We start from the raw sequence: 17,500 nt of genomic DNA on the forward strand, positions 1-17,500 counted from the left end.
ATTAAAATCTCCTATAATAAGCAGCTGCTCAAAAATTTCCATATAAGATTAAGATTGCATTAAGATTTCCATATATTAAGATTTCCATATATTTCCATATATTTCAAGATTTCCATATATAAGGATTTCCATATATTGAGGAATTATTGACAATGCAGTTCAAGACTTTAGGAGATAAATTGGGCATTTTTTATGTCCTATTAGTTAATTAATTTTATAATTAGTTTTGACTGTACGAAATTAGATCCTATTGAGAAGCTCAATCCTAGGTCTTAAACCTTATCTGATAAATATTCCACTAATTTTATTGAATCACCGGGAACAGTAATTCAATAAGATTAGTGCAAAAGTTGTAAGTTGTTTTTATTCATTAATAAGATTAGTGCAAAAGTTATTTTTATTCATTAAACTTTTAAACTATTACTCAAGCTTTAAAAAAAATCAATAGCCATACAAATATTCTATTAATATATAAAAGTAAAAGATATTGTAAATATCTTTTACAAATGTTCACTTGGATGCGATGATTTGGTCATTGGATGTTTTTATTTAGAATCATTGAATTTTCTCATAAAGAAAAAATAGTTTAATTATTTACAAAGAATAAATGCAAATAATCAATGAGCAAAGAATATATGCAGACAATCAACAAGCCCTGTAGAGGGAAGAAGCCATGTAAAAGAATGAAGCCATGTAGAAGATAATATTTATATATTCTTATATTGAAATTATATTGAATATTATATTGAAATAACTTATTATATTGAAATAGCATAGCCTATATTAGATTGCATGAATTTTGTATATGTTTGCCCTGACACATCATTTTAATATTGCTTTCTTGCATTTATGATTTCTTTTTTTCTTTAGACCCAATGAAGGAAACTTTCTTAGCTTCTCCTTCTTCTTCTAACTCCATTAACATGGCTTTTTAAATGAACAGTTATAAACAAAGCCTTACTGCATCATAGATCGTTTCCCTCATCAAAGTTTCTAAACTCACTGTTTCTAATATTAGGACAATTGCTCAAGAATTCCATGCAACATCTGTCTTGATAATACATGAAAAAATATGTGAAACACTGCATCCTTATTTTAAGTTTGTGACCTCTAGTTAAAGTGAATAGACCATCTAATTCAACGACCTAAGAATGGTTTTAGATTAAGATTACTCTAAATGGTTCAAACTCAAAGACAAAATTGGTTCAATATCATGTATAAATGATTTAATTCTCCACGTTATTTTCTAAGATTTAAAGTCATTAAACCCATTTAACTAGTCGCTTTTTGTAACTAAGCACTCGGTTTTCGTGGCCCTGCACTATGGGATAAAATAATAAAAATTGATCACAAAAATCAAAAATCACAATTTTTTAATTTTTAACTTAGATATGATTTTTTATTATTTAGGAATTATAGAAATTTGTAGCTAAACGAACTTTGAAAATATCTCTCACGGTATTGATATTGTAGGTTATCGAGATTAAAATTTATTATTTAAAAAAAAAAAAAAGGAAAATTTCTGATATTTCTTGCAAAAAATTTGCGGAAACAAGTAGAAGCTTTTCCCACAACACATATTTAATAGTTACAAATGTTATTCTTGGCAATTGATTGCAACTGATCAGATCTATATTTCTCCACGTATAAAATATTTTAAGAAATATTTAAAGATACGGAATTTGGGGCTATTACCATATTTTTGGCTTTACAAGACCCGCATTCTTTATAGTATCAAAAAGTATCAGTTATTTTGGTACCAAATGAAAGGTGAATACTCCGGGTTTCAAAAAGGTTAAGGTTATACTCTCAAAATTCCCATTTGAGAGTTATAGAATTTCAAACAAAATGATGGAACTTCTCAAAAACGTCTAATAAATACATGTGATCAACTTTATAATTTGCATTAAATATTATTTCCGAAAGCTTACATGCACAAAATATTTATTTAAGTATAACTCGTGGACCCCCTGTCTCTGGAGTTTACTAATGAAACAACGGAACATGTTAAGGTAACCTTCCAACAAATTGAAGAGGACATCAAAAACTTGGTTCCATATCAAACAAATACTGGAGAAGAGTTGCAAGGTAATATATCATCGTTGTTCTTTCCGACTTTAATTGATGGGAAAATTTTAAATTTTTTACTTGAAAATAAATCTTCCCAAAGCTGCCTCATTTGTAAATCAACACCAAAGCATTTTAACAACTTGCTAAACTTTGATTATGATCAATTTAAGTCAAAAGGTGATTCGTCCCTTATTTATGGTTGCCAGCCTTTGCATGCTACCATCAACACTCTCAATTGCTTGCTTAAGTTATCATACAGAAAAAAGTTACAAATATGGCAAGTTAAAGGTGAGAAAAATATAAAAGCTTTAGCTGAAGAGAAGGACAGTGTTCGACATAAAGTAGAGGACTTCTTAAAGATCAAAATTGATAGACCATGTCAAGGCGGACAGGGAAATACAACAACTGGCAATTTATGTTGGAGACTTTTCAGTAAACCTCATGATCTCGCAAAAAATTTAAAACTAGATGATGAACTTGTATCAAATTTAAGCACCATTCTTGCTGCCCTTAATTGTCACAAACATTTGGGTCTTTCTGCAATGGTACATATTCCTTATTTATTAGTAAGTGTAAATGGTTCAACATGCCTGCCTCTCTTCATAAAACTCTTTGTCATTCAAAAAACATTATTATGACACTACCATTATCACCTGGATTTTTTGGTGAAAAGGGAGCTGAATCTTGTAATAAGTACTATAGGCAGAACCAAAGATATCATTCTCGAAAGTGTTCTTGTAAAAGAAATTTGCTCGATGTATTTTATCAAGCGTTAGATTCATCGGACCCTATAGTGTCTTCAGCAAAACTGGATGTGAGAATGAAAAGGATTAAACATCAAGTATCAGAAGCTGTCAAAAATTTCCTACTATTTAAAAACTATGAACAAGAAGCTGTTTGGGACACTACAACTGAGGAATTAAATTTCATGGATTTGAATGAAGGTTCTCTTATTGACTATTTTGAAGACATGGACTTATTTAGATATTTAGCAGTAAATTTTGCATATTTATTAATTATTAAATAACTGCAATATCTACCTACTTATAATATCTTATAATATAATTCTTAATGATATAATAAAAAACTATTTTTCATTTACTTTTTATTGAGAACATATCAAAAATTGAAAATTGGATGGAGTTATGCAGAAAAGAACCAACTCACAAAATCCTTTGTCCGGACTAAGTCCAATCTTCAAATCTCCAATTTTGCAAATATTCTGATGAAAACCAATATAGGGTTTATGTAATGACATTTACAGGCATAAACAAACAAAATAATTATCACAAATACTTTTGTGCAAAATTTGTATACTTTGTCCCATAGTGCCCTGTGTTGAACTTTTTCAAACAATGAAATATGCTAGATTTGGGGGACTCCATGCTGGAGCCGCAAATTCAAGGTGCAGTTGCACAATGCATATTTACACAAATACAAATACAAATTTACACAATTACACAAATAAAAATTTTTCACACTTTACAATCATTACTTTTAAATGAATACTTTAATAAACCTAGTACTTTTAAAATTTTGTTAACACATACTTGTGTGACATGTTTCCACCTCTGTTTCATGTCCGGTTGTGAAAAATACCTAGATCTTTCTCTAATACACTGTTTAAGAGATCATAAATCATTCCATTTACATTTATTTTGTATGTTTTAACAATAGCAATATGTTTTAATCTTTCTCAATAACTTTTTGAGTTTGACTTTATCAAAAGCATTTGCAAAGTCAAGATATATTACTTATAACCCTTTGCAGTTTCATATGTATTTGTGTCAATTTTCTCAACTAAAATTGTTATGCATGATTTTTTCAGAACAAAACAAGTTTGCTCCTCAAAAATAAGATAATTTGTAACTAAATATTACAAAATTGTGTTGTTTTGTATTGATAGACAGCTTGGCTTACCCTCCTACCGATATCTTTCGTTAAAAATGATTATTAGTTAGCTTCATTACTGGAACTCTTAGCTTCTAATTGTTTACTAAAAGCCTAGACAAAAGATTTTGCTATAAATATAGTTCATGTCTTAAGCCTTTCTTTTTATAGGCCTTTCATATGTATATGAGCAAGACAGTTATTTACCTGCCAAGCTTCTTTATCCAGGCTGTTAAAATCCAGCCTTTTAGCCTATTCTAATAGGGAAAAGTAGCTGTTTGATATGCTTAAATATCATTTGTTTTAGATTTGCCCAAAACAAACATGGATGGTATTTCTCCGATTTTAAACTTCCTGTTGCTTTCTAATAGCCCAAGTTTACTATATTTTTATCTCAAGTTATGTCATCACTAAGGTATTTTACCAGAAATGATTTTAAAGTAAATGCCATTTCTAAAAATAAGAATAGAAAAAATAAATATTAGTTTAAATATAAATCTAGCAAGATTTGACAAATTAGAACTGAACTTTTTTTTAACAATTATGTAGCCTACAATCAGATGAGTTAAACACCAAATCTCCAGATGCATCTAAAACCTTTAGAGCTTGTTGATTAGGATGTATTATGGGATCTTTTTGTTCAGAGTCAACTAAAATGACAGATGACAACCTACACAAAGTAACATCCACTATATTCATGGCATCTGGATCAAAAATGTATATCTGGCATCAGGATCAAAAATGTTCTATGAGTAATCAAAAAATCTTTTTGCATTGTTTTTACTGCTTGATGATCCCTGACATTAGCATATTAATTACCAGTTCAACTTTATCCCTAATTCTAATTAAATTTCTTTCAGATGCTTTTTTTGAAGCCAACTTTTTCATTGTCAATTTATAAATGTTGTAAGTGTCGTAGTTACTGTGTTAGCTCACTTGTAATTTACTATATATGCATGTTCATGTTCTGTGTGAACCACTGGTGCGGTGTTAGCTCACCCAAATTACAATATATATGTTTGTGTTTTGTCTGAACCGCTGACCTGTTGTTCACTAACCCATAAGTTGCTGTTTGTATGTTTGTGTTCTTTCTGAATCTCTAGCGTAATGTTCATTGATCCAAAAGTTACTATATCTATATTTGTGTTTTATTTAGTTTCAACTAGTGACTACAACTATAAAACATTTTATCTTGAGTGTTTCTTTAGACATTTTTTTAATGTATATTCAAAATCTCCTGTTCAATGTTTTAAAGTACTGCTTATAGGACTTCCATTAACTAATCCAGCTCAGGTTCAGGACCATCACGATTACCCTGTTGATTTGTATCAAAGTATTAACAGATCATATAGCGGGCACAGATAGTGTCTATAATGACACTTTTGGTGTGCGTTGTTGATTCCACATTAAGAGCCTTCAGTTTCAACTTTAGATAACTGCATAATTCATTGATTGGGGTGCCGTGCTCTATTCTATGATTGAGTCAAGTTTTCTCCAACTTAAAACATGATTATAATACCCAAAAATATTTTAAACTGACCCACTTTTAAACTGACCAAAATATTTTCATTAGCACTCATTCTTAATCATCATCATTAGGCCCCAGGACCCACCAAAAAAAGACTTCTAAGTACATGGGTTCAGGTAGAAGCAGGTTTCATATGAGAGGTTGCGTGATTATTGAAAAAAATATCGCAAACATCTTCAGTTTTCAATCATTTTTGATCTAAAAAAAATATTTCCTTTTTTTTTAGCTTTTCAAAAAATCACAAATGAGTATTTATCACAAAGTAGCAACAATAAAAAGGTCAAAATCTTTAAAAAATCACATAAAATCAGTTTTTTTCATATCTTTTCCAACTTCTTTTCTGTTTTTAGTTATAACTTGCATTGTGTCTTGTAGTAATCCTTCATCATGGGTTTGAGCCACAAAATCTTGAACAAGTCGAATGTGGCGCTCAGCCCTATCATTGACCACTGCAAGGTTTGCTACTTGATTTTGAAAATTTGTATATGAAACATTTGAAACATTAAAGTTATCATCTATCCATGTTTTTATCATTTCTCTAGAAATACCTAAGTAAGTAAACATCAGCCAGGACTCCTCTGTAACAAAATCAGACAAAACTGACATGGGAAGTATATGTGTTGGTGAATCTGGTTGTTCTGTACTGAACTCATCAAGTGATGGAGGATCAAAGCTTATCAGCTTTAGAGCTATTTCAGCTCTTTCCTTTGAATCTAGATCACCATTTGCTATTGAAAGAATAACCAACTGAGGGGTCAGGTACCAACTATGACGAACCAGGCTTGAATGGAGCTTTTTTGCCAGGGGACCATACTTGGATTTATATTGCTCATTTGACATCATTTCTAAAGACAGTTTGAAAGCATCCAATTCATTTGAAGGTGCCTGGGCTGCAATAGGAGACTTCAGGAAGTATGATCCATAAAATGTGACAATAAAGTCAGTTGACATTTGCAACATATCTTTCTCACTTTTATTCAATTTTGAATTTATCTTTGAAGACAGCTGCATGGTCAGCAAGTATGCCTATACTGACTAGACTGCCTAGTCAGCCATGAATCTGGCATGATGATGTGCACCTGGTTGCTTGAATTGGAAACCAGGTACATGGCCCCCAAGGTAAATGACCAGTAGTTCACATAGAGCTTTATAGTCTCCTTTTTGAAAACAATCTCTTTTCAAGGCTGTTTCACAAAAATTCTTAGTATCTATTACTCTTGTATGAAAAGTAGTACCTACTTTAAACTCATCTCTGTCATAGTTAAAAAAAAGCAATTGATCCATATTTTTAGCTCCTTCTTGTATTTCTTGCCAGTTATTTTGGAAATCTTTATATATTGCTCTTGATGGCGATTTTGTTGTTCCTTGAATATAATCCATTGCATGTAATATGTGTCTTTCAGATATGTGGTGCCTGAAAAAAATAAAATATGAAAAACTGTACACTGAACAATGTAAATGTATGTGACAAAATAAATGATTTTTATAAAGATTTTAGTACCTACATTTTAGTACTTTTAGGAGCCAAAGCACTGGTCGTTGAAGCACATAATCCACCAGGAACTTTATAGCCCTATTTTACTTTCCAGTGTTAGAGGCAGTTGTATCTGCACTACAACCAATGATTTGGTCAGTGAGCTCATAGTATTCTAAAATGTTCTGAATAGCAATAGCTTGATCCTGTCCTTTAGATGACTCAATTTCTAAAACTCCGAGCAAGAAATCTAGGGGTTCATTGACCTGGGGTGATGAAAGACTGAGAGCTAGCCTTTCTACAGTTTCAGACATATTTTCAGTTCTATAATGCTTGACAAGTTTTGTATCAAAGTGAAGGACAACCTTTAATTCTCGTACTTTGTCTAGATTTTCTTCTCTGACCATTTCTGCTTCATTTTCAATAACAATCTTTCTGTTTCTAAGCAGACCACTCTTTGATAATTTCAGATTTCAACTGTATTGAGATCAATACCAGCGATAATGAAAAGTGAAGCCAGGAGTGAGGTTTCTGCTCTAACGCTTACCTTATACCTGGTCAAGAATGGAACCCATTTGTCAAGAATGTCATTCATTGAAAGCTGCAGGCAAACTCTATCTTTACTAATTTTCTGTTTTTTTGGTGAAGGCTCAAAATCACTATCATTATCAGTTGCACTTGTTCCACTTTATGAAAATGATACTTCCATCTCAAAATTTTTCATTCTTTCCTTTTCCTCTATTGTTTTTTTCTTTGACCTTTCCTGTCTCTCTTTTTCCCGTTCATCTTCTCTATGCATTCCCTCTATCATATCAAACATTATTTTTTCTCCATCTTTAATTCTGTCATGATAAGATTTGTCTTTACTCTTGTCAAACTTTACTATTTCACCTCTAAATGCTTTCTTCAGGAACTCAATGTCCTCTCTTTTTGCATCTTTGTCTCTATTTTCATCATTTTTGATCAGATTTAAGATATCTGTTTTATAAACTTGAAATGTACAGTTTGCCTCATTTACAAAATCCTGTTTTTTTTATTTAATTGCTCCTCTTTATTTTCTCTCTATTTTCATAAAGGGCATAACTTTGCATAGTTTCTGGTAGCGATCATAAGATTGTACAAGCTTTTCCTTGACTACTTGCTCTGTTAACCGAAATTTTGAATCAAAACCACCCCTGTCCCAAAGATTTAACAGTTCTCTGAGTATACATACACCAGTGAATTCCCTTCTGTTTTTAATTTCACACTCCCCTTCACTGCAAACCATAAATCTTGACCTTGACATTTGTGCACAGGATAAGATTTGTTTATTGTTCTTTGATCTTAGCCAATGATGGTCCCTGCTAGTTCTAGGAGAGGTATTTCTCAATGAAGAATGACTTTGGCATAAGGAAGGCTCTTTGGAACTCTCCTCAGTTCTCTCTCTTGCTGCACTCTGACCTTTTCTGGTCCTAGAGGATCTGCGGAGGGTTCCATCATCATCACTATCCATTATATATTTTTTTTAATTTAGATATTTCTGAAAAATCAAATGTAATAGAAATCAATCAAGTCACATCAAATAAAAAAGAAAATAAAAAAAAAAACATATGAATTAGTAAAATTGCAGATGTTTTAATATTTAATATGATAGGATACAATTTTATAATGAGTATTGGTATTTTTTTGTTTTCAGCAGGCCTAAAAATTAAAATTTTATTTAAAAAAACATGTTTAAGGTCATTTAAATGCATTAAAATTACATTATAGTTTAGAACATAATATTATTTTTTCCATTCAATGTTTTGAAATATTTTTTTAGACCAAAAATGTCTAAAAATTGAAAGAATTCTGTAAAATTTATGAATAATCACGCAACCTCTCATATGAAACCTGCTTCTACCTGAACCAATGTACTTAGAAGTCTAAATTTTTTTTTGGTGGGTCCTGGGACCTAATGATGATGATTAAGAATGAGTGCTAACAAAAATATTTTGGTCAGTTTAAAAGTGGGACACCCTATTGGGCATATACTTACACATTAATTCACCTATTTGTTGAGAAATCAGGTTTAAATCCTCTGATAATTTTTGTGTGCTCCTGCTAATTCCGCTCTGATAGTTTTTGATAATGTGCTTCTACTTAGCACTTTTTCACTCTTCTTTTCACTCAACCACATTTTCTTAATTGCTCTCCTCTTCTCCAGAGTGTACTCTTTTTGATGAAGTTTCTGATCAAATTGACCATGTCTCTTTATCTTTATATTTATCAACTTGATTCTCTGCGCAGCAGCATTGTTCCCCAAGGTTCACGCTTAAGAGTTATAAAGTTGAGGTATGGTTGTAACTACAATTAAAGTAGCCTCAGCCACTGACCTTCACCGCCTTGAAAATATGAATTAACATTAAAAAAAAATCTTATAGCAAATATTGTTGTTATTGATGACTTTAAAACTCATCACACCGAATGACTTGTCTCTAACACCACTGACTCTGCTGGCACTAAAGTTCATAGCTTCTGTATTTCTCAATCTCTTACCCAAATTGTTTTAAGTTTGTTACTTGTTTTACTGACAACCCTAATAACTTACCTTGACTTCTTTATTTGTGTCTTGTTTCTGACCCTGGCTTGTACTCAGTTTCTCCTTATTCTCCTTTAGATGGTTTTGACCATGCAATGATCTCTAAAATCTTTTCTCTTGTACTTCTTCATACTCATCCTATCATACCTACTAATATTCTAAAGTTGATTGGGATTTGTTTTGCAATCTTTGAGTCTTTAATCAACACTCTGTGACTATTAATATGGTTTTCAATTTTCTCATTCTACGGCTGACTTGCTAACATTTGTAACTAACATCTGTTCACAAAAAATCCGGACTGATTTCAAATGTACACAAATTGTTCTAAAATTCAAATTTTCGATTCGAAATTTTTAAATTTAATCGGTCAACAACAACAGTTTCATTTTGTGGCAAAATTGAGTTTAAATAATTAATTCAAATAAACATGGAGCATCTAAAAGAGAACGATGTTAGAAATGTGATTGGAAATTTTTATAAACAAAACATAAACAGTGGAAAGAAATTTACAGTGGATCATTTTAAGAAAATGGGAATCGCTAAATCTACAATTTATGACATAATTAAAAGGTCTGAAAATAATTTGCCAATGAATAGAAAAATCGGTTGCGGCAGAAAACCTTTTAAAATTACACCAGAAAAGAGAGAGTCCATGATTGCAAGAGCAGAAGAGAGAATCGGGATTTCGCAAAGAAAATTGGCACTAAAATATAAGATAAGCGTTTTATACGTAAATAGATTATTAAGTATGCATGGACTAAAGTATACCAAAAGAAAAAATGCACCAAAAACAACAGAAAAGAAAGAAATTAAACAAAAGAAAAACTTATTAAAACTTTCAAAAACTTTTTTCAAGCCATCAAATGAGTTTGAAATCATCATGGACGATGAATCTTATTTCAGTGTAAATGGTGCAAATTGTTCACAAAACTCTGGCTACTATACAAAGGATAGTTCTCAAACTGATCCTAACATTAAATTCAACTTCAAAAAAAAGTTTGACGAGAAAGTTCTCGTTTGGATTGCAATCAGTCGTTTTGGTCATTCATCGCCTTATTTTGCTGTAAAAAACTGTGCACTGGATGCAAAAACTTATTCTAAAGAATGTATTACAAAAAGACTTCTTCCATTTATAAATTCCAAGCATCAAAACATGAAAATTTTATTTTGGCCTGACGGAGCGAGATGTCATTATGCAAAACACACATTAGAAACTTACAACACTTTAGGTATTAACTTTGTCGACGCTAAAGATAACCCCCCAAATGTACCGCAGTTAAGGCCAATTAAAAACTTTTGGGCACATTTAAAAGCAAAAGATTATGGAAATGGATTTACTGCGAAAAATCTTGACCACCTTAAGAATAGAATTCGATTAAAGTTGAAAGAGTTTGATCCAGACTACTTTTTCAACCTAATGGATTCAGTCAAAACTAAAGTTCGAAAAGCCGCTGATTTAGGACCACTTTCGGTTATAAAATAGTTAACAATGTCCAGTCACTCATTTTAGTTAAAATTTTTGTCAAAAATCGATTAATTTTGTATTCAATTAAGAACAATTTTTCATTCCGGATTTTTTGTGAACAGACGTTAAATCATTCTGTGGTGCATTAGACAGAGGCAACAAGGGGAGGATTTTTGCTTTTGATATATCTATTGCTTTTGACATAAGACAAATTCGGCATGATGGTTTATTTATAGGCTTGCTTCATATGGTATATCTGGGACAGTTTTTGAGAATATTAAATTATTTCTTTCTAACAACTCTCTAAATATTTTAAGGTTATAACTCTCTCTTTTCTACAAATACTATCATGGTCACTTCTCAAACAAGATATCATCTCTAATTCCAATCATCTTCTAGTTCAACCAAAACTCATTCATGCTTGATTTGTTATTCAGCAAATTCGCATCTTTTTCCAGTACCTGCCCTTTATGCTCTAAAACCTTTTATTCTCAACTTTTATTTATGCTTTGTAACTCTCTCCCATCTTCATGAAGACTCAAAAAGTTTTAGGTTGACTCACTAAAATTCTTTTAAGTCTTAAAAACCTTTGAGGGGATGTTGCTCTTTTCTTTTCCACTCAACTAGGAACTTTAAATATTTTTTACAATAACTTTTTTTTTTTGAATATTTATATTAAACTACCAAACACTCCTAAAATTGGTTTTTATATTTTAGTTTTGAAAGTTGTATAGAAAATATACTAATATATATAATATATAATATGTAAAATACATTTTTAATGTAATGCATAGAGAGTAACTTTTTTTATGACATTTTGTTTGGTTAAAGCATAAAAAGTAATTTTTTTTTTTCAATGATATTTTTTGTTTGTTTAAAAAATGCAAACTAAAATGGTACTTTTCTAGCATGACAACTATGTGAGCTTATTATTTATAAAACGTTTGTAAAACTGTAAAAAACTTTTGTAAAATTTGTCAAAAATATTATTTGCAAAACTTTCAAATTGCATTATTGAATATTATTAATGTTTATTGGATATAAAAAATATATTATATATTATGTGTATTCAATATAAAAACTTCAAAGTTAACAAAAAATCATTATCTAAACTGGCCATTAATTAATTTTAATATATTCACATAATAATATTTGCAAACAAATATTAAACAGATTTAATAAATTTATATGGATGTTACCTTCACAATAAATAGTATCAGCCATAACAAGATACAAAATTTTTTCAAATAGATGAACTTTTTCCGCTAAAAGATTAGATACCTGATTATCATCTATCTTCTTATCATCCTGCACTACCTTGAAAAGAAATATAAAACTATATATATATATATATATATATATATATATATATATATAAATATATATATATATATATATATATATATATATATATATATATATATATATATACATATACATATATATATATATATATATATATATATATATATATATATATATATATATATATATATATATATATATATATATATATATATATATATATATATATATATATATATATATATATATATATATATATATATATATATATATACAGTGGTGGCCAAAAGTATGGAAACTTTTTTAAAATTGCATTTTTTTAATTTGTATTAAATAACCAAAATTATTTAACCCGAGTGTACTTGCAAGTCTACTTTATATATACTACAAGTTTGAACTTGTCTTTTCTAAGACATTTTATTACATACTAATATTTCTTAATTTCGATTGGACAAAAGTAAGGAAACTTGTTCAAACTTGTCACTAAACATAAACAAATCTTATCATTTAGAATTAAAACGTGTTAGAATTGACATCTTTGTTAGTTCATCATAGTTTACTTTTATATTATTCAGTATGGCACCGCGAAAATAAAATAGTTGAGTGTTTTAAAAACGGTAATAAACCAATTGATATTTCTCGAAATTTTCAAGTTCCAAAAGGTAAAGTTTCAAAAATTATTAAAAAATTCAAAGAAAGGGGAACTGTGGAAGTGGAAATGAAACCTGGAAGACCAAGAAAAACAACAAAAAGATTAGATAAAGTTATAAAAAATACTTCTACAAAAGATCCTAGAAAGTCATCAAAGGATATAAAAGAAGAAATCTTGGAACAGCATGGAGTTTTATTATCTGACAGGACAGTTCGTAGAAGGTTAAATGATGCGGGCTTATTTAGAAGAGTGGCTGTCAAAAAACTGTTAATTTCTAAGAAAAATAAGATGGGTAGATTATTGTTGCGAGGGAACATTTAAAATGGTCATAAGTTTCCATACTTATGACCAGACCTAATTTAAAAATTTAATTTTTTTTTGTATATGTTAATAAAAAAAAATGTTTTATTTTATTGTAAGTGTTGCATTTTTTATAAATAAATAAAAAGCATTTTTGAAAAGTTTCCATACTTTTGGCCACCACTGTATACCACTGTATATTTATATATATATATATATATATATATATATATATATATATATATATATATATATATATATATATATATATATATATATTCCAACAGTTTAACATTTAAATTTACTGTTTGTGGTGAAAAACGATTCTTAACAACTACTTGTGTTTAAAAAAGACCTTTATAATTACACTCAAAACCATTAAACTTTATTTGAGGGAACTAAATAAATTTTATCATTTTTTTAAAAATTACAAAAATGCAAACTAATTGATTGTAATTAAAGTTTGTAATTAAAAAAAAAATTAAAACATTCTGAATGTATTTATTTGACAAATAGGTAAACATGCAAGGAGTGCTGCTACCTTAACTTACAAATAGGTAGTACATGTAAGGAGTGCTGATAATCAACTGAGGGTTTCATATATATATATATATATATATATATATATATATATATATATATATATATATATATATATATATATATATATATATATATATATATATATATATTAGTGATGTTAAGAATAGTGATTTTGTCAAATACTGAATATTCTGCTAGGTGCTCAGCCGAAGCACTGAATTTTCAGCTGCTGAATATATGACAACACTTAGTTACTTTGAGGGTTCTGACCTACTTCATTTAAGTGCAAATGTTAACTACGCTGTGGGCGTATTTGTTTTATTTGTGAGTAGGTGTTTGTTTCATAGGTGAGTAGATACTGTATTTCATAGGTGAGTAGATATTTTATTTGTGAGTAGGTGTTTGTTTCATAGGTGCTGTGACGTATATGTCACAGCACCAGTTTATTGTTGAACGTTACATCAAATTGTTTTAACTATAGTTAAAACAATGTATGATACTCTTCAATCCATTCTAAAAGATAACAAAAATAACCAGCTCTGGTATATCTTGCATTTTTAAACTAATTTCAGAAGTTGCTGTAGATAGATATAGCACAAACAACTTCAAACACTTTAAATCATATCTTCACTACATCACTTACTACAATCTGGTATTCAATAGTTTGCAACATTTAGCTGAATACCGATCATTTTTTTAATAATAGTATTAACATTTTTAACAATAATATTAACATCATTGCTATTATAATACAAATAATAATGATTATTTTTAAAAAATTTTAAAATTCAATCTAATTCGTTTTAACCCTTATTATAACGCTTTTTTAGAATACAATAATGATGCCATATTGTTTTTTTTTTGCATACATAAATCTATGTACAATTAGATCTAAGAATTTGAGTTTAGCAAGTTAAACTGCCACAGTATTAAGTTATTATCTTGTCTCATGACTGCAAAGTCATTTCTCCATACACAAACATAACCTGTCAATAAAAATAAATTTTTTTTAAATAAAATATTTCTCCCAAATAACTTATTGTATTTTTATTAACAAGTTTGCGTAGTTGCATGGAGAAATTAATAGATAGTCATATACAGAGTTGGGGTCATTTATGTAATACATTTGATTTAGTTAATGAAATACATTTGTTCACACACATTTACGGTAATTCTAGATTCCGAAATAAAAATTCAAATACAAATATATGTAATTCACATATTCCAAATGCAAATGCATATTCATATATTTGTATTTTAGGTTAAGAAAAGACAAATATTTTAAAAAGTATTTTAGGTTAAGAAAAGACAAATATTTTAAAAAGTATTTTAGGTTAAGAAAAGACAAATATTTTAAAAAGTATTTTAGGTTAAGAAAAGACAAATATTTTAAAAAGTTTTTTAGGTTAAGAAAAGACAAATATTTTAAAAAGTATTTTAGGTTAAGAAAAGACAAATATTTTAAAAAGTATTTTAGGTTAAGAAAAGACAAATATTTTAAAAAGTATTTTAGGTTAAGAAAAGACAAATATTTTAAAAAGTGTTTTAGGTTAAGAAAAGACAAATATTTTAAAAAGTATTTTAGGTTAAGAAAAGACAAATATTTTAAAAAGTATTTTAGGTTAAGAAAAGACAAATATTTTAAAAAGTGTTTTAGGTTAAGAAAAGACAAATATTTTAAAAAGTGTTTTAGGTTAAGAAAAGACAAATATTTTAAAAAGTATTTTAGGTTAAGAAAAGACAAATATTTTAAAAAGTGTTTTAGGTTAAGAAAAGACAAATATTTTAAAAAGTATTTTAGGTTAAGAAAAGACAAATATTTTAAAAAGTATTTTAGGTTAAGAAAAGACAAATATTTTAAAAAGTATTTTAGGTTAAGAAAAGACAAATATTTTAAAAAGTATTTTAGGTTAAGAAAAGACAAATATTTTAAAAAGTGTTTTAGGTTAAGAAAAGACAAATATTTTAAAAAGTGTTTTAGGTTAAGAAAAGACAAATATTTTAAAAAGTATTTTAGGTTAAGAAAAGACAAATATTTTAAAAAGTATTTTAGGTTAAGAAAAGACAAATATTTTAAAAAGTATTTTAGGTTAAGAAAAGACAAATATTTTAAAAAGTATTTTAGGTTAAGAAAAAACAAATATTTTAAAAAGTATTTTAGGTTAATATTTAAATATTTTTTAACTACTTTTTATTTTATGAAGTAAAAACAAAAATCAACTTAAATTAAATTTATCTATTACTTAAACCTTTAATTAGCTAATTTTTGTTCATTCTATTAAATAATAAATTTGTTCTTAATTTTAAAAAAAAATTTGAAAAAAAGCATTCATATTCATTCTTATCAAACATTTATAATTAAAAAATGCAAAGAATAAAAATAGACTTTTATTTAGACTATTATTTTTATTGTTAATGTATTTTACAAGAAAAATATTTTTTCAAACAGTGTTTTTTATTGTATTTCTATTATATACTTTTTAACTTAATATATATTTTTTAATATTATTTGAAAAAGAATTACTAAAACTCGATTTTTTTAAATTTAAAAACTTATAAGACAATACAAGATATACTAAAAGATATACAAAATAAAACAATAAAAAACAAGTCTTTTTACAAACATTACTAAAAAAACAACTCTTAAACTTTTTTAGTAAAAATAAAATAGCTAAAACATTTGCTAAAAAATATAATACTTTATAAAAAAGTGGGAAATAAACTTTTTAATTTAAATTTAATAGTTCAGTAAACTAAAGACTGACAGGTCTGTACATGATTTATTTCAAAAAAGACCTGTCTATCTTTAGTTTACAGAACTGTGAAATTTAAATTAAAAAGTTTATTTTTCACTTTTTAGTGCAAAAAAAATTTAGTTTAGAGCAAATGTTTTTGATATATTTTATTTTCTACATTTTAGTCTTTACAGTGACTTATGGTATTTAACAATGCGAATTATTGTTATGTAGCATTCTAATTTTTATGTTAAAAAATTATTATTAAACAGTGGTCAGCCTCCAAGAAATAAGAGGAAAAGTTGTAAGTTTCCAACATTTAGAAATATCTTGATGTTGCTAAATGTTGTTAACAATATAATATGTTGCACCAATATAAAATGTTCACATTTTTATATATATTTAGCAAATAATGATTTACAATGTTGGCTATATATAAACTGCAATATAATGCCAAAAAGTTATTTTTTTATCATAATCAATGAAAAAACATTTAAATTAAAAAAGAGCACCTTAAGTAGGAATTAAACCCAGAAAACTGTTCGCAGTGCCTTAAAATGAGACATCTGTTACATCCACAGGATTATACTACTATATCAATGAGGTGAAAAATTAAAGGATTTAAACATTTATTGTATACAAACAAGGTTTCCATTATGTAAATATTAATTGTATGTGCCTACAAATATTATGAAAGCAACAATGTAGTGAGAACATTATTTGTATGAGCATACAATTAATGATCTCCTAAAAATAAAACATTATTTACAAAAAAAATTTCCCTGAAGAGGACTTGAACCCGCAACACTATCACCTGCGCCTCAAAAGAAGTGTGTTATTGTATACACAGCACTAGGCATATATATTAATGATGTAACAAATAAAAACCAAATTTGTGGATGAGTTACTTGATAAAAGGTTCTGGTTAAATGAAAGAAAAGAATATAAAAATGAAAAAGATTATTTGTTACAACAAAA

General features: G+C 28.0%; 2 protein-coding genes across 8 annotated transcripts in view; both read right to left on the reverse strand.

Moving 5' to 3' along the window:
• The window catches only part of LOC101235086 (serine/threonine-protein kinase Nek1), a 295,109-nt gene that overhangs the window by 14,991 nt on the left and 262,618 nt on the right, over positions 1–17,500 (reverse strand). For all 7 annotated transcript variants that reach the window (XM_065813420.1, XM_065813417.1, XM_065813419.1 and 4 more), the window contains one exon: positions 12,187–12,304. In XM_065813420.1, the coding sequence (XP_065669492.1) occupies positions 12,187–12,304 (118 nt within the window). The remainder of the gene's footprint in view (positions 1–12,186; positions 12,305–17,500) is intronic.
• LOC136088766 (uncharacterized) lies at positions 4,904–8,548 on the reverse strand. The gene is made up of 2 exons (XM_065813414.1): positions 6,994–8,548; positions 4,904–6,902 (listed from the first exon to the last, which is right to left on the reverse strand). The coding sequence occupies exon 2, from the start codon at positions 6,497–6,499 to the stop codon at positions 5,786–5,788; it is 714 nt and encodes a 237-aa protein (XP_065669486.1). The 5' UTR covers positions 6,500–6,902; positions 6,994–8,548; the 3' UTR covers positions 4,904–5,785.

This window comes from Hydra vulgaris, chromosome 12 (genome assembly GCF_038396675.1).
Source record: "Hydra vulgaris chromosome 12, alternate assembly HydraT2T_AEP".
In the NCBI taxonomy this organism is placed as follows: Eukaryota; Metazoa; Cnidaria; class Hydrozoa; order Anthoathecata; family Hydridae; genus Hydra; species Hydra vulgaris.